The 17,934-nt window shown below is 46.2% G+C and overlaps 1 protein-coding gene across 7 annotated transcripts in view; it reads left to right on the forward strand.

The window, feature by feature from the left end:
* Nucleotides 1-17,934, forward strand: part of LOC115118719 (uncharacterized) — a 68,572-nt gene that overhangs the window by 46,192 nt on the left and 4,446 nt on the right. For 5 of the 7 annotated variants that reach the window (XM_029647408.2, XM_029647410.2, XM_029647413.2 and 2 more), the window contains 6 exons: nt 2,815-2,897; nt 5,150-5,232; nt 9,458-9,551; nt 13,589-15,124; nt 15,227-15,514; nt 15,679-15,752. In XM_029647408.2, coding sequence (XP_029503268.2) covers nt 2,815-2,897; nt 5,150-5,232; nt 9,458-9,551; nt 13,589-15,124; nt 15,227-15,514; nt 15,679-15,752 — 2,158 coding nt within the window. The remainder of the gene's footprint in view (nt 1-2,814; nt 2,898-5,149; nt 5,233-9,457; nt 9,552-13,588; nt 15,125-15,226; nt 15,515-15,678; nt 15,753-17,934) is intronic. The other 2 variants (XM_029647409.2, XM_029647416.2) reach the window with 2 other exon arrangements.

Raw genomic sequence — 17,934 nt, forward strand, 5'->3', positions numbered from 1 at the left:
GTTCGCTGGACTTTATCCTGCTAACTGTTCCAAATGTCCGAACTGAATTTGGTAAATGGGCTTATGTCCTCTGCGCCATCGTCTTGGAACACCTTACAAAATACTTTTAAACTGGAAGAACTTGTCCCGATTGGTGTTTTTAAATCACTGATGAAGGATTTTGTTATACTCTTGTGAATTCTATGGTTTTACTAGATTACTTTAGTTTTTCATGTTTGTAATTTTTGTAAGGACCTCGCTGCCTAGCTTGGCCAGGACACTCTTGAAAAATAGATTTTAAATCTCAATGAGCCCTTCCTGGTTAAATAAGAAAACAATTAAAACAATTAAGTGAATCATGGTGCTGGTCTGCAGGAAGAACACTGTTTGAGAACTGTGATGGCGTTGTGAAGCTGATCCCCCCCCCCCCCCCCAGACGGGGGCGCTGTGCTCTGTTAACGGACTGGAGACGACCCGGCTCTGCCAGCTCACACAGGGTAATGATCCATGTGTGGGTAATGATCCGTGTGAGAGTGTTAGGAGACTGCGTGATAATGAGTCTGTGTGGACTTGGAAGACATGCTAAACCTCTAGTAGCTGCTCTACCCATGGAGAGCTCATCCACCCCTTTCTTCCTTTAAGACTAGATTATACAACCTGGCTCCGCGCTGAACTTTCAGGCAACTTGACAAAATAAAACTGAAAAGTTTTACTCAATTCTCACTCCTTTGCCGAGGTTAAGTGAATGCATTGCCGTGAAGTACTCCATCTCTCTGACATGATTGGCTTTTGTCCAGACTCTGGCTGGCTGATTTTTACTGGAGGTAACAGGCTACAACAACTCTGCAATGCTTTTGTAAAGCTATGGCATAGAGGCTGATATCAGGGCTTATATAGCTATCGGCCTCAAGCTCAGATAAACCACATCAAGAGATTTTATTTTTTTTTCTCCCAGAGATCTCCTATCTCGTTCTCTCTCTTCTACCTCTCTCTCCTTCTTTCTCTGCAGCAAATACTAATCTTGCTTCTGTTAATGGCTTTTGATGAGTGACCAAGCACCTGAGAGGATGGTGAGTGATTGATAGATATGAGCTGCAACAGAAACAGGAATTGCTATCAAATGTCCTGGAGAAAATAGCCTGAGACGCAGCCTATTCAGGAGGGGGGGGATGTTGGTTCAGATGCAGCCTCTTCAGGAGGGGGGATGTTGGTTCAGATGCAGCCTCTTCAGGAGGGGGGATGTTGGTTCAGATGCAGCCTCTTCAGGAGGGGGATGTTGGTTCAGATGCAGCCTCTTCAGGAGGGGGATGTTGGTTCAGATGCAGCCTCTTCAGGAGGGGGGGATGTTGGTTCAGATGCAGCCTCTTCAGGAGGGGGGATGTTGGTTCAGATGCAGCCTCTTCAGGGGGGTGTTGGTTCAGGCGCAGCCTCTTCGGGAGGGGGGTGTTGGTTCAGGCGCAGCCTCTTCGGGGGTGTTGGTTCAGGCGCAGCCTCTTCGGGGGGTGTTGGTTCAGGCGCAGCCTCTTCGGGGGGTGTTGGTTCAGGCGCAGCCTCTTCGGGGGTGTTGGTTCAGGCGCAGCCTCTCGGGGGGTGTTGGTTCAGGCGCAGCCTCTTCGGGGGGGTGGGGTGTTGGTTCAGGCGCAGCCTCTTCGGGGGTGTTGGTTCAGGGCAGGGTGGCGGTGTTGGTTCAGGCGCAGCCTCTTCGGGAGGGAGGGGGTGGCGGTGTTGGTTCAGGCGCAGCCTCTTCGGGGTGTTGGTTCAGGCGCAGCCTCTCTTCGAGGGGGGGGTGTTGGTTCAGGCGCAGCCTCTTCGGGAGGGGGGTGTTGGTTCAGGCGCAGCCTCTTCGGGGGGGGATGTTGGTTCAGGCGCAGCCTCTTCGGGAGGGAGGGGGGGGTTGGTTCAGGCGCAGCCTCTTCGGGAGGGAGGGGGTGTTGGTTCAGGCGCAGCCTCTTCGGGGATGGGGGGGTGTTGGTTCAGGCGCAGCCTCTTCAGGAGGGGGATGTTGGTTCAATGGCTGTAAAGGAGTAGTGGCAGGTATCTTTGATGTGATACTCTCTTGCTCTCTCTTTCTCTAGCGTGTTTTTTTTTATCTCCGAGCCAGGTCGGGTTGGAGTAAGCCAGGCTATAACTGGAGAAGCTCCCAGGCAGGCAGCCCAGGCCTGGCAGAGCTAACTGAATAATGGGGTCTTCTACGGGGGGCTAAAGTTGGCTCTCCAGCTCTCTGCCTGCCTGGCTGGTTCTATTCCCAATGGCTAAAGGCTAATCCTGGTCTCTACTTCAGACCCTGCTCTACTATCACCACCATCTGCCAATTAAAAGGAGAGGCCTGGAGCTTTGTCTCGAGCTTTGTCCAGGGCCTGTAGCCCTCCAAAATGTTTAGTAAGAGAAATGGCATCTGGCCTGTGGAGGGGATGGGAGGAGAGGTGAGTGGTTCACAGCCGTTCAAGAGTGCTAATGGTAACCCTGAATTCCTCTTGAGGTAGCCAGCACAGAAGAGGTGAAGAGGCAGCAATTTAATCTAAACAACATTTGGGAGAGATGTTTTGTGCCTGCCACTAGAACTGAACACACTTATGAACAACGAATGCTTTTAATAGACTGCTCCAATTAACATCCATCCACTGCCACAGCACTCAACTTTCAGGGCTGGTTTCCCAGACAGATCAAGTCGTGGGACTATAAAGCTATTTCTTTGGAGATTCTCTTTAGTCCTGGACTAGGTTTGGTCGGTGTCCAGGAAACTGACACTTAATGTATTACTTTTTTTTTACTGTAAAACGGGCTGATCCATTCACATTGAGCCAGTTTCCATAACGTGTTTGTCTCTGGTTTCAGGTGCTGTCATCCAGCTAGGGAGAGGAACTATGTTCCATTTCAACCATCCTAAAGAGACGGTCCAGCTCAGAGAGCAACGCAAGGTGAGCCACAGCACTACCACTCTCACTAACCCCCAGACCACAGCTCAACCACTCTCACTAACCCCCAGACCACAGCTCAACCACTCTCACTAACCCCCAGACCACAGCTCAACCACTCTCACTAACCCCCAGACCACAGCTCAACCACTCTCACTAACCCCCAGACCACAGCTCAACCACTCTCACTAGCCCCAGACCACAGCTCAACCACTCTCACACTAACCCCCAGACCACAGCTCAACCACTCTCACTAGCCCCAGACCACAGCTCCACCACTCTCTCGCTAACCCCCAGACCACAGCTCAACCACTCTCTCGCTAACCCCCAGACCACAGCTCAACCACTCTCTCGCTAACCCCCAGACCACAGCTCCACCACTCTCTCGCTCGCTAACCCCCAGACCACAGCTCCACCACTCTCTCGCTCGCTAACCCCCAGACCACAGCTCCACCACTCTTATTCTCTTAGGGTCAGTTTCCTGGACACACGCTAAGCTGTTAAATTAACATTGAACGATCTTTAGTCTAGGACTAGTTTTTAATAAAGTGTTTCTAGGAAACCAGCACTTTCGACACAACCAACTCTTCCTCCTGGACAAGAGAATACTCCAGCGCAGAACGTAACCTACATTTCCTCCTATAGAGCACTTGCTTGTGATTTTTGCTGCTCAAGTTTACTTTATCTAACTCTGTACAGCTTAGTTTGTGTAAAATTTTAAAGTCAATTTGCAAATTCTTATCTCGGAGTCATAATTATTTTGTGCCGTCGGTTAAACTCTTCCTGCCAAACCAGAAACAACACACAGATGGCTCTCTTCAAAGAAATACATGTTCCATCTTCCACTTCCTCTGAGCATATCTCCTTCTACATGACCTGTGTGTACACACACACACACACACACAAAGCCTTTCTTCATAGCTCGTTATCAACAACTATTTATTTCTGTCTGTTAATGAGTCCTGTAATCCTCTCAGAATGGCTGGTATTTAGACAGGATCATTATGACATCATAAAGGTATGCTTATGACCAATGTTATGTTATAACCTGCAGGGTTCAGTGAAGTGTTACCCAACTGTTTCCTTGGGTAATAGTCTCAATAACCCCCCGTTCTGTAATAGTAACAATCTATTCTTTTCAATCTCGTAGTCAGTGTCCCAAGTGACACCCTTTTTCCTCTTCATAGTGCACTTCTTTTGAAACGGGGCTCATAGGGCACTATAAAGGGCATAGGGTACCATTTATTGGGATGCAACCCAAACGTTTTAGAGGCAGATTCAACAGCTAATGGAACAGATCAAGGCTGTTAAGTCCTTTTTGTATTGAACAGTATATTTAATGTGTATGTGAATTGTATTCCAAATGGTACCTGGTCTAATGTAGTGCGCTATAAAGAGAATAGTGTGCCATTTTGGAAGAATGGCTGATGTTAAAGGTGGACTTTGGGCAGGAACAGAAAAAAAATTAACGTGTTTTTAAACCTGTATAACTGGTAAACGCATACTGGAGCAGTTACTGGCTAGCTTGGCTAACCAACTAGCTACGTCGGTCGTGGTGCGCATGACCAGAATGACACATCGACCAACCACCAAAAAAGCACACCACATTTCTGTTTTGAACGTTGAGAAAAAGGTTGGAGATGGAACATTTTTCATGCCCAAAGTCTACCTTTTTAACCAGAAAAGGTACCCAAACTACTGCTACTAATTCAGCTTAAAAATATATATAGATCAATATTTGGCTGCAGGAGTTTCTAGCAACAAGTTTAGCACTCACATATTTTCATTTGTATTGTGTACATAAAAATAAAAAAAGGGTTTAAAAAGTGTTTTATTTTTTATTTTTAGGGTGATTTGACCATTTTTATTTGGACTTTTTAAATGTTTCAAAAATCAAGTTAAAGTTTGTCACGTGCACAAAATACAGCCAGTGTAAATGGTATAGTCAAATGCTTTCCCTCCAGATTTTCCTCAACAGAATACTTGTCGTGTTTTCAATGGACAATCGAGAAATTTTAAGAGCACACACGTGAAGGTAGTGAAATGTTCAGTCAGTTAGAATTGCCCACTTTGGAAAGACTACAAGCGTATTTGATCAGGAACAGTTAGACGACCTCATCCATGTGGATCCTAGGTACCAATATGTGTATAAAGACCATTGGTGGGATCACTGATGTTCACAACGCCCAGTTTTCTGTTCGAAAAAGGTGTGTGTGTGATTGTGTGTATCTTATGTTTGTTTGTTTTTTCCCCAGAGTGCACTTCTCTCCAGTCTGTCCATGGCACACCTCTCCGAGCCCACAGAGAACCTGTCCAAGGAAATGCTTTTCCATTCCGGGTCAGTTTTTACGAGGAAATCATAAGTTCGCACATGTCGGTTTCAAGTGTGGAAAAAATGACAGTCTTTTTCTAAATGTAAGATTAATAAGAGCTACAGTAGCAGTCAAACATTTGAACACACCTTCTCATTTCAAGGGTTTTTATTTATTTTTACTGTTTTCTACATTGTAGAATGATAAGACATCAAAACTATGAAATGACACATGTAATCATGTAGTAACCAAATCAATCAAATGTATTTATAAAGCCCTTCTTACATCAGTTGATGTCACAAAGTGCTGTACAGAAACTCAGCCTAAAACCACCAAACGGCAAGGAATGCAGGTGTAGAAGCACGGTGGCTAGGAAAAACTCCCTAGAAAGGCCGAAACCTAGAGGAACCAGACTTAGGGGTGGCCAGTCCTCTTCTGGCTGTGCCGGGTGGAGATTATAACAGAACATGGCCAAGATGTTCATAGATGGTCGGCAGGTAGCCTAGTGGTTAGTAGCCTAGTGGTTAGAGCGTTGGGCAGTAACCGCAAGGTTGCTAGATCGAATCCCTGAGCTGACCAGGTAAAAATCAGTCGTTCTGCCCCTGAACAGGCAGTTAACCCACTGTTCCTAGGTCGTCATTGTAAATAAGAATTTGTTCTTAACTGACTTGCCTGGTTAAATAAAGGTAAAATAATTATCATCAGTGGTTGTAGAGGGTCCAACAGGTCAGCACCTCAGGAGTAAATGTCATTTGGCTTTTCAAAGTCGATCATTCAGTTAGAGACAGCAGGTGCGTTAGAGAGTCGAAAAACAGCAGGTCTGGGACAGGTAGCACGTCCGGTGAACATGTCAGGGTTCCATAGCCGCAGGCATGACAGTTGCAACTGGAGCAGCAGCACGACCAGGTGGACTGGGGACAGCAATGAGTCATCATGCCAGGTAGTCCTGAGGCATGGTCCTAGGGCTCAGGTCCCCCGAGAGAGAGAATTAGAGAGAGCATACTTAAAGTCACACCGGATAAGACAGGAGAAATACTCCAGATATAACAGACTGACCCCCATATAAACAGAAACTACTACAGCATAAATACTGGAGGCTGAGACAGCAAGGGGCGGGAGACCCAAACAGGCAGGATATAACCCCGACAAATCAAAATATATTTTATTTTTGGCATTCTTCATAGCCACCCTTTGCCTTGATGACTGCTTTGCACACATGGCATTCTCTCACTCAGTTCTCTTTTTAAACCACTTATCATTTTAAATATTAGTCTATCAGGAGCCACCTTTCAATAATACACATTCATTTATACATGTCGTTTTCCTTCAGTTTGTAGCCTACATATTCCATTCCGTTGACCTTTCTCCTTCCTCGGTCAGGTCTGTGTAGTTGTTCCTGAGTCGCTAGCAGTAGTTAATCACACTAGACTAACTTTGTACAAATCATTTGGGACATGTAGCTTATTTTAATCACATGTCCCAAATGATTTGTACAAAGTTAGTCATGTAGGTTATTTTGGAACTGCAACCTCACAGTTTTAAACCTGGAGCCTTGTGTTCAGGATGTCGGGACCGTTGTCCATCAGTGAGGTTTGTTTTTATATGGACTATTAGTCAACCTATTGTATGCTTTTCTCGCCTTTTTCAAATATGACTTTCAGGATGAATCAAAACTACTTTTATTCATCCGTATATTTAGTTTTGTAAAGGCTTTCCAAACCTGTTTTGTAAATGATTCTTAAAGACTTTCCCCATGGGACCTGGTCAAAAGTAGTGTACTACGTAGGGAATAGGGTGCCCTAAAATAAGATACAAGATCAGAATATTTTTAAATAACCCGAGTTGGTGCTGAAATGGAGATGAAAAATTGATTTATTTAATTCATCCCTATTAATTCAGAACCTGTTCTCTCCTATATTCTAGTCTGTGGACACAATTCTAACTAAAAGGTACACTGTATATTAAAGGGATGGCTTCAGGTAAATGTACTGAAAACTCCACGAGAAAATCTGTTGGCCAGCAAGTGGGAGGGTTTTCAGAATGACATATGTTCGACGTGTGTAGGTCGCTACACCCGTAGAGCGTTGGGTCCCTGCATGAGGTCAGTCTTAATATATATATAATATAATACCACCTACTGAGACGTGTGTAGGTCGCTACACCCGTAGAGCGTTGGGTCCCTGCATGAGGTCAGTCTTAATATATATATATAATATAATACCACCTACACACCGTAGCGTTGGGTCCCTGCATGAGGTCAGTCTTAATATATATATAATATAATACCACCTACTGAGACGTGTGTAGGTCGCTACACCCGTAGAGCGTTGGGTCCCTGCATGAGGTCAGTCTTATATATATATATAATATAATACCACCTACTGAGACGTGTGTAGGTCGCTACACCCGTAGAGCGTTGGGTCCCTGCATGAGGTCAGTCTTAATATATATATATATATAATATAATACCACCTACTGAGACGTGTGTAGGTCGCTACACCCGTAGAGCGTTGGGTCCCTGCATGAGGTCAGTCTTAATATATATATAATATAATACCACCTACTGAGACGTGTGTAGGAAAGACGTACATTTAGCTAATTCTGAATCGGCCCCAAACATAACAGAACAAAAAGGCTAGTCCGCGCACACTAATGTGTGTGTGTGTGTGTATAAAAATTTGGGGGGGGGGGGGGAACAAGGCCTAATTACGTTATTTTGTGAAGAAGCCTTTGACTCTCCTCCTGAACTGCCATTGTAGACCTACACAGCACAGCCATTGGTTAAAGCAGCACAGCCATTGGTTAAAGCAGCACAGCCATTGGTTAAAGCAGCACAGCCATTGGTTAAAGCAGCACAGCCATTGGTTAAAGCAGCACAGCCATTGGTTAAAGCAGCACAGCCACTGGTTAAAGCAGCAAAGTGAAAGGTTTTGATCAGCAAGAGCAGATCTGGCCGGCGCCCAGGGTTGGAAAATCCATTTTTCCTGTAGTCCACAATCATCTCTTTGGCAGGAACTAATGGGGATCCATAATACATACAAATGGTCAGAGAGACGGCGATCGGTGGCGACCTCTTTGTAGATACCTCTTTTATTAGTTTGACCTGTCCAAGACTGTCTCTGACTACATGGTTCTGGAGCAGCACAGACTGTCTCATCCTGGCTGTAAGAGCAGATGGATATATGACCTGTCCCCCACTCCTTTTAATGGCCATTTTAGCTGAACCGACAGAGGAAAGACGTCAATTCTTTGCCACGTGTAGTTTTGGACACAATGGTTAAGCGTGGCTACAACGGTTTCCCACCTGACTTCCTGTTTTTAGACCGGTGGTTTATAAGGGCGGCAGTACGAATGGGGAATGGCTATGCAGACCTAAAACCAACCATCGGTTGGCGTGCCATCTGTTTTTAATGATCAGATTTGAAAACACATTTGCACACACTTAATGTCGAACAGTCCCAATGTCTGGATAAAGATTAGCAGACACTCAACTCGCCGTGAAAATAAACAAAATGGCTGTGTAGATTTTGAAGGATTTAACATAAAGTACTGTGGTTGTGTCCCAAGTGGCAACCAATTCCCTAAATGGGGCACACAACTCATCTATTAAAAACACACTCACTAATACATTTAGCCCTAGCTAAGTCTGCTGTCACAACATCTTGAGCTGAATGTGTGGTTTCACTTTGTGTTCTCTCCTAACCCCCCCAAGCACCTTAGGATAAAGGGTGCATTCTAAACGGCACCCTATATAGTGCACTACTTTTGTCCATGACCCTATGGCACCCTATTCCCTATGTAGTACACTACCTTTGTCCAGGGCCCTATGGCACCCTATTCCATATGTAGTACACTACTTTAGACCAGAGCCCCATGGGACCTGGTCAAAAGTAGTGTACAACGTAGGGAATAGGGTGCCATAGGGTCCTGATCAAAAGTAGTGCACTATATAGGGTGCCGTTTAGAATGCACTCTTTATCCTAAGGTGCTCGGGGGGGGTTAAGAGAGAACACAAAGTGAAACCACACATTCAGCTCGAGATGTTGTGACAGCAGACTTAGCTAGGGCTAAATGTATTAGTGAGTGTGTTTTTAATAGAGGAGTTGTGTGCCCCATTTATTGTCTTGTATTTTACCCTGTATAAAATTGCTTTTTTTTTAAGAAACAAAAAAAACCCGCCAGCAGATTTATTTTAGAATAACAAATGTTTTATTTAAATCCTCTGGGTTTAACTGCTGCCTCCTCCAACAGGATGGATATGCTAGCTGCAGCAGGACTGACTGGAGACACTAGACAACAGAGGAGCTCTGTGGTCTCTTCTCCACTAAAGACCTGTACTGTAATGGTATGTAAACACACAGATACCTACACTCATCTGAATGGATACTGTGCATGTGGACAGGTAACTTTTACTAGCTAACATTGTTTTCCTGAAGAAAGTTAAACATGAAGATGAAATATAGTTTAATGTTAATGAATCTGTTAAGGTACAGTGCACTCAAAGAATTCAGACCCCCATATTTTGTTGTGTTACAGCCTCATTTTTTTCCCTCATCAATCTACACACAATACCCCATAATGGCAAAGCGATAACAGGTTTTTAGCAATTTATGCAAATGTTTTATGCTTATTTGCATAAGTATTCAGACCCTTCGCTATGAGACTCGAAATTGAATGCAGGTGCATCCTGTTTCCATTGATCATCCTTGATGTTTCTACAACTTGACTGGAGCCTACCTGTGTTAAATTCAATTGATTGGACATGATTTGGAATTGCACACACCTGTAAGGTACCGTAGTTGACCGTGCATGTCAGAGCAAAAACCAAGCTTTGAGGTCGAAGGAATTGTCTGTAGAACTCAGAGGATTATGTTGGCACAGATCTGGGGAAGGATACCAAAATATTTCTGCAGCATTGAAGGTCCTCAAGAACATAGTTGCCTCCATCATTCTTAAATGGAAGAAGTTTGGAACCACCAAGACTCTTCCTAAGCCTGGCCGCCCGGCCAAACTGAGCAATCTGGGGAGAAGGGCCTTGGTCAGGGAAGTGACCAAGAACCCAAAGGTCACTCTGACAGAGCTCCAAAGTTCCTCTGTAGAAAATATTATATGGTCTGATGAAACCAAGGTTGAACTCTTTGGCCTGAATGCTAAGCGTCACATCTGGAATAAACCAGACACCGCTCATCACCTGGCCAATACCATCCCTACGGTGAAGCATGGTGGTGGCATCGTCATGCTGTGGGAATGTTTTTCAGTGGAAAGGGACTGGGAGACTAGTCAGGATCGAGGGAAAGATGAACGGAGCAAAATACAGAGATCCTTGATGAAAACCTGCTCCAGAGTGCTCAGGACCTCCGACTGGGACAAGCATCTGAATGTCCTTGAGTGGCCCAGCCAGAGCCCGGACTTGAACACGATCGAACATCTCTGGAGAGACCTGAAAATAGCTTTGCAGCATCGCTCCCTGTCCAACCTGACAGAGCGTGACAGGATCTGCAGAAAATAATTGGAGAAACTCTAAGTACAGGTGTGCCAAGCTTGTAAAAGGGAAAGGGGGTTAACTAGTCAGTTGTCCAACAAATGTGTTTTCTGCATTTAACCCAAAACCTCTTTTTACTTTGTCACCTCTGGGGATTTGATCCAGCAACCTTACTGGCTCAACTCTTTACCACTAGACTACCTAGCGTCAAACCAATCAGATTTGGGCCTGTAGTCGCTGCCAAAGGTGCTTTAACAAAGTACTGATATAAAGGGTGTCGAATCACACAATGCAAATAGTCCGGGTAGCCATTTGATGACCTGTTTAGGGGGTCTTATGGCTTGGGGGTAAAAACTGTTGAGAAGCCTTTTTGTCCTAGACTTGGCACTCCGGTACCGCTTGCCATGCGGTAGTAGAGAGAACAGTCTGTGACTGGGGTGGCTGGGGTCTTTGACCATTCTTAGGGCCTTCCTCTGACACTGCCTGGTGTAGAGGTCCTGTATGGCAGGCAGCTTAGCCCCAGTGATGTACTGGGCCGTACGCACTACCCTCTGTAGTGCCTTGCGGTCAGAGGCCGAGCAATTGCCGTACCAGGCAGTGATGCAACCGGTCAGGATGCTCTGGATGTTGCAGCTGTAGAACCTTTTGAGGATCTCAGGACCCATGACAAATCTTTTTAGGTTCCTGAGGGGGAATAGGCTTTGTTGTGCCCTCTTCACAACTGTCTTGGTATGTTTGGACCATTGTAGTTTGTTGTTGATGTGGACACCAAGGAACTTGAAGCTCTCAACCTACTCCACTACAGTCCCGTCAATGAGAATGGGGGTGTGGCTCGGTCCTCCTTTTCCTGTAGTCCACAATCATCTCCTTATTCTGGGTTACGTTGAGGGATAGGTTGTTATTCTGGCACCACCCGGCCAGGTTTCTGACCTCCGCCCTATAGGAGGTGCACGCACCCCTGTAGTGCTCCAGTGTTGAGGATCAGCGTGGCAGATGTGTTGCTACCCACCTTCAACACCTGGGGGGGGCCCGTCAGGAAGTCCAGGATCCAGTTGCAAAGGGAGGTGTTTAGTCCCAGGATCCTTAGCATAGTGATGAGCTTTGAGGGTATTGAATATTGAGTTGTAGTCAATGAATAGCATTCTCACATGGGTGTTCCTTTTGTCCAAGTGGGAAAGGGCAGTGTGGAGTGCAATAGAGATTGCATCATCTGTGGATCTGTTTGGGCGGTATGCAAATTGGAGTGGATCTAGGGTTTCTGGGAAAATGGTGTTGATGTGAGCCATTATCAACCTTTCAAAGCACTTCATGGATACGGATGTGAGTGCTTCGTCTGTAGTCATTTAGGCAGGTTACCTTTGTTCTTTGGCACAGGGACTATGGTGGTCTGCTTGAAACATGTTTGTATTACGGACTCAATCAGGGAAATGTTGAAAATGTCAGTGAAGACACCTGCCAGTTCGTCAGCACACGTCCTGGTAATCTGTCTGGCCCTGCATCCTTGTGAATGTTGACCTGTTTAAAGGTCTTACCAACGTTGGCTACGGGGAGAGCGTGATCAGTCATCCGGAACAGCTGATGGTCTCATGCATGCCTCAGTGTTGCTTGCCTTGATGCAGGTATAGAAGTGATTTAGCTCGTTTGGTAGGCTCGTGGCACTGGGCAACTCGCAGCTGTGCTTCCCTTTGTAGTCTGTAATAGTTTGCGAGCCCTGCCACAAGACGAGCGTCGGAGCCGGTGTAGTATGATTCAATCTTAGCCCTGTATTGACGCTTTGCCTGTTTGATGGTTCGTTGTAGGGCATAGCAGGATTTCTTGTAAGCTTCCCGGGTTAGAGTCCTGCACCTTGAAAGCTCTACCCTTTAGGTCAGTGTGAATGTTTCCTGTAATCCATGGCTTCTGGCTGGGGTATGTACAGTCACTGTGGGGACGATGTATGTACGTAAGTAAATATGATATTTAAGGGTTTCTTTTTCATTATTATTTTTTGTGTGTGTGTTATCCATTTAAAATAAATCTGAATATTTTCCGAATTGGGAGGGGGCTGTAATCCTCTATCCACGTTTGGCCTACCACTTACAATTTATAATGCATGCCCAATACATTCCATTATTGTATCTTAGTGTGCAGATGTCCGTTTTGTTTGGGCCCGCAATCTCACACACGGCTTGATACAGACTTATGGAGCATGAAATGCCTGTTCCCATGTCTTGTTTTCTTAGTTTAATATTTCAAACCTATTACCTTTTTAATGAGCCCACCTCAGAAAACAATTAACGTTTTGTGAAGGCATGTTGTACACAGCACTTCAAGACGTTAGTTTCTCTCCTCTCGCCTTCCTCACTCCTTTGGCTTGTCAATTTGAAGCATGCTATTTACACAGATGATAGCCATGGCATTGCCAAACTTGTTGAGTCCTGTTTTCAATTAACAATGCCATGGCGGAGTCCCGTTTTCAATTAACAATGCCATGGCTGAGTCCCGTTTTCAATTAACAATGCCATGGCTGAGTCCCGTTTTCAATTTACAACGTGGGTTAACTATGGCTTTTTTTAATCCTTTTACTTTAAAATGTGTTTTTTGTTTCTTGGCTTAACAATAGATGACATGATCCCTGATTATGAGGAATGACTTTGAAGTTGAAACATGAAACGGAAGTGATTTTTATCGAGCATGAGGGAGGGGAGCATGAGGGAGGGGAGCATGAGGGAGGGGAGCATGAGGGAGGCGAGCATGAGGGAAGAAATGGAGACTCCTGTAATCAATCAGAAACAGGAGGGTGGTGTCTGAGAGGTGATGGGAGGGAGCGCTACCTCTGCCTAGAGGGAGGATGTTATGGGGAGAGGAGGCCTTGTCCGGGGACCCGTCCCTTCAGCAGATACCTGTCCTCTCTGGTCCAGCAGGCTGATGGGTGTACTGTGGAGCCTAACACGGGCCCAGGTGTCCTGTCAGGTCTCTCTTCTGACGGCTGCAGCAGGAGACTGTACAAGGCCGGAGCCTGTCACAGTGGCCCTGCAGAGACCTCATTAGGTGCTGTTGTATCCCACCTGCAGAGAGGAGACGAAGGAGGAATAGACGGAGGAACAGAGGAAGGAACGCACCACGCACACTTCCCGCTGGCCAGCAGCAGCTCAACATACACACAGACCTCTCGGTTTGACAAACACACTGCCTCTCTGTCCCAGACCGAACACACAGTCTCCCGGCTGGACAGAGACAGACACAGACGCAGCCAGGCGGTACGCGGCCTACCGCTAGCAGCATTGGAGGGCCATTTCAGTCGCTGCAACATGAATTCATCCAAGACCACGGTGGAGGGCTACGGAGACTATTACAAGGAGGAGACCCAGGCTGGGGCTAGGAGGGAGGAGGAGGTTGAGCAGGTTAGCAGGGTATCCCAGATCTCTGGGCTTGGGGGGAAGCATGAGCTAGACTCTCTGGGGGAAGAGAGCTCCATCTCTGGGATGGGTTCTGTGGTCAGCAGTGAGGTCTCTATCTCTGGGATGGGTTCTGTGGTCAGCAGTGAGGTCTCAGTGAGGTTCCCGGACACGTGGCGTCTCCTCCACAGCTCCCTCCCGAGAGTCCTGCAGCAGTTCTGGGACAGTACAGGAATTCTGCAGCGTGGAGATGGGGGAATGGCTGGGAGTCTGCAACCTGGAGCTGTGGGAGGAGCCTGTTCCAGTTGGCCCAGTCAGGTTGTCTCAATGGTGAGGGAGAGTCTGGTGCTGTCAGTGGTCAAAGACAGCCAGGTCTTCTCATTGGTCAGAGAGAGTCACATGTTCTCCTATGTTAAAGACAGTCGGGTGTTCTCTATAGTCAGTGAGCTGCCATTGGTGCAACAGATGAGCACTGAGCTAAGGCATGACTTCAGGAGCATTCCCATTGAGCTAACTCATGACTTCAGGAGCATTCCCATTGAGCTAACTCATGACTTCAGGAGCATTCCCATTGAGCTAACTCATGATCTTCAGCAAGTGGAGTCAACTGGAATACAGCAGAGGGCTATTGACCTTAACACAGCACCAAAAATGAACCTGCCCCTTCTTACAACCCAGAGTACTGTCTTCAGCCCAGCACCAAGCCTGTACCCAGCCCAAAATGCCACTGAGTTCCCACATAGACAGAACACTGGTAAAGAAGTGGATTGGAGAACAGGGGAACAGAATCCCATCCGAGAACTGGAGTGGACTCCAGAAGGCAGACAGGAGGCTCCATCTACGTCAGAGGTCCAGATTACAACCAAGGAGGAGCTTTGGTCACCAGAGGACCAGATCAAGATGGAGGAGGACCAACAGTGTGTCACCGATGGCGCCAATGGCAGCAAGCCACAGTCTCCTCCAGAGCAGGGGGACAACGCCAGGTCTGCAGGTCCAGAGAAGAGCTCTGTTCCTGGGCAGGCGAAGCAGTGGACTGAGGGTGTCCAGGTATATTACCAGGTGTGTTTTTAGACCAGTGCGCCATAATGTACAAAGTGAATCCAAATTATTCAGCCTTCCCATGTTGCTTTATTAAAATAAATCAAATCATTTTTCTTTCAGAGACTGGTGGAGTTCCCAGGGGCTCTGGTTCAACTCCAGTCCCTTCCCATGTTCACCCTCCTGGGCTGTCTCCAGTCTGTTGTCCCCTCGGTCTTCACCTCGCAGAGACTCGTGGCTCTCTACTGGCTGGGCGTGGCCAACTGCAGCCAGCCCCACCCACACCCTTCTGTCGTCCTCTTATTTGAGTCCTGCCTTTACGCCCTGACCTTTGACCCTGACATGTCCGATCAGACCACGCCTCTGACAGTGTTCCACCACCTCCCCCTGCTGCAGATAAAGGAGATCCAGGTAGGTATTTTTTTTATTTAAACAATTTAAAACAATTAAAATATTTGATTATTCTACCAATTAAATAATTTACCTATTTTCTTTGTTGTTATTTTTATCCTCATCTTTATCGTCAGTAGTATCACAATCATCAACATCATTTTTCTGTCTAAATATCCATCTAGGTTGGTTTTGGCGGTCAGAGTCTTCGTCTCACAGCCTCCACTAAGGAGAGTGTCCTGACCCTCTACACCCACAGGTAAAGGAGAGGACCACTGTGCTCAGGTCTTATCCTCTAGCCTAGTGGAAACCAAAGGAGAGGACCACTGTGCTCAGATCTTATCCTCTAGCCTAGTGGAAACCAAAGGAGAGGACCACTGTGCTCAGGTCTTATCCTCTAGCCTAGTGGAAACCAAAGGAGAGGACCACTGTGCTCAGATCTTATCCTCTAGCCTAGTGGAAACCAAAGGAGAGGACCACTGTGCTCAGGTCTTATCCTCTAGCCTAGTGGAAACCAAAGGAGAGGACCACTGTGCTCAGATCTTATCCTCTAGCCTAGTGGAAACCAAAGGAGAGGACCACTGTGCTCAGATCTTATCCTCTAGCCTAGTGGAAACCAAAGGAGAGGACCACTGTGCTCAGGTCTTATCCTCTAGCCTAGTGGAAACCAAAGGAGAGGACCACTGTGCTCAGATCTTATCCTCTAGCCTAGTGGAAACCAAAGGAGAGGACCACTGTGCTCATCTTATCCTCTAGCCTAGTGGAAACCAAAGGAGAGGACCACTGTGCTCAGATCTTATCCTCTAGCCTAGTGGAAACCAAAGGAGAGGACCACTGTGCTCAGATTTTATCATCTAGCCTAGTGGAAACCAAAGGAGAGGACCACTGTGCTCAGATTTTATCCTCTAGCCTAGTGGAAACCAAAGGAGAGGACCACTGTGCTCAGGTCTTATCCTCTAGCCTAGTGGAAACCAAAGTGTGCTTGGAGCCATCAGTTGGTCACGATCGATTGCAAATCAGTCGCATTTTATTTTTTAAAGTAGGTTAATGTCTTTGTGTGGTCTACTAAGATGCAGGTTTGCATTTATTGTCCTGAATCTTGTCCTGGAGGCAGCTCTACACAGCATGGTCACTATCTGCCACAGCCACAAAGTGGTGGTTTGATTTTCAACCCTGCCTGCTAACCCTAATGCCTAACCCTTAACCACACTGCTAACCCTAATGCCTAACCCTTAACCACACTGCTAACCCTAATGCCTAACCCTTAACCACACGGCTAACCCTAATGCCTAACCCTTAACCACACTGCTAACCCTAATGCCTAACCCTTACTTTAAAGTGGAACTGACAGCGTTTTAGCATCATGAAATCTGTTCATATACACCACAGGAGGCTAATTGAGGAGGACGGGCTCGCCGGAATGAGTGGAGCAGAATCACTGGAATGGTATCAAATTCATCAAAGTGTTTCCAGGTGTTTGATGCCATTCCATCTGCTCCGTTCCGGACATTATTATGAGCCGTGCTCTCTTCAGCAGCCTCCACTGATATACTCCCTCGGGGAGAATGTCACTTATTATTTTATTTACATTTTCTAACAATCGAGCACTTAGATATGGTCGTTTTCATGAATTCATAGAATGTTTTGGGATGATGTATAGTAAGTTTGTTTGAGAATTCTCTAGAATAAATAAAATAAAATGGAGGTGCGCTTAGACAATTAATAGACACTGCAGTAAGTAAAACGTAATAAAAACAGTCACTCACTTTGAACTGGTCTATGGGTATACAGACAGGCGGTCAGTCACTCACTTTGAACTGGTCTATGGGTTTACAGACAGACAGTCATTCACTTTGAACTGGTCTATGGGTTTACAGACAGACAGTCATTCACTTTGAACTGGTCTATGGGTTTACAGACAGGCGGTCAGTCACTCACTTTGAACTGGTCTATGGGTATACAGACAGGCGGTCAGTCACTCACTTTGAACTGGTCTATGGGTATACAGACAGGCGGTCAGTCATTCACTTTGAACTGGTCTATGGGTTTACAGACAGGCGGTCACTCACTTTGAACTGGTCTATGGGTATACAGACAGGCGGTCAGTCACTCACTTTGAACTGGTCTATGGGTTTACAGACAGGCGGTCAGTCACTCACTTTGAACTGGTCTATGGGTATACAGACAGGCGGTCAGTAACTCACTTTGAACTGGTCTATGGGTTTACAGACAGTCGGTCAGTCACTCACTTTGAACTGGTCTATGGGTATACAGACAGGCGGTCAGTCACTCACTTTGAACTGGTCTATGGGTTTACAGACAGTCGGTCAGTCACTCACTCATCCAATGACATGACATTCTCCCAGCGGCTAGCTAGCTAAGGTTGGGCTCTGTTTTGTTTTTCTAGTTAAATAAATAGCTAGCTACATAAATAGATACGC

Source organism: Oncorhynchus nerka, linkage group LG16 (genome assembly GCF_034236695.1).
Source record: "Oncorhynchus nerka isolate Pitt River linkage group LG16, Oner_Uvic_2.0, whole genome shotgun sequence".
Taxonomy (NCBI): Eukaryota; Metazoa; Chordata; class Actinopteri; order Salmoniformes; family Salmonidae; genus Oncorhynchus; species Oncorhynchus nerka.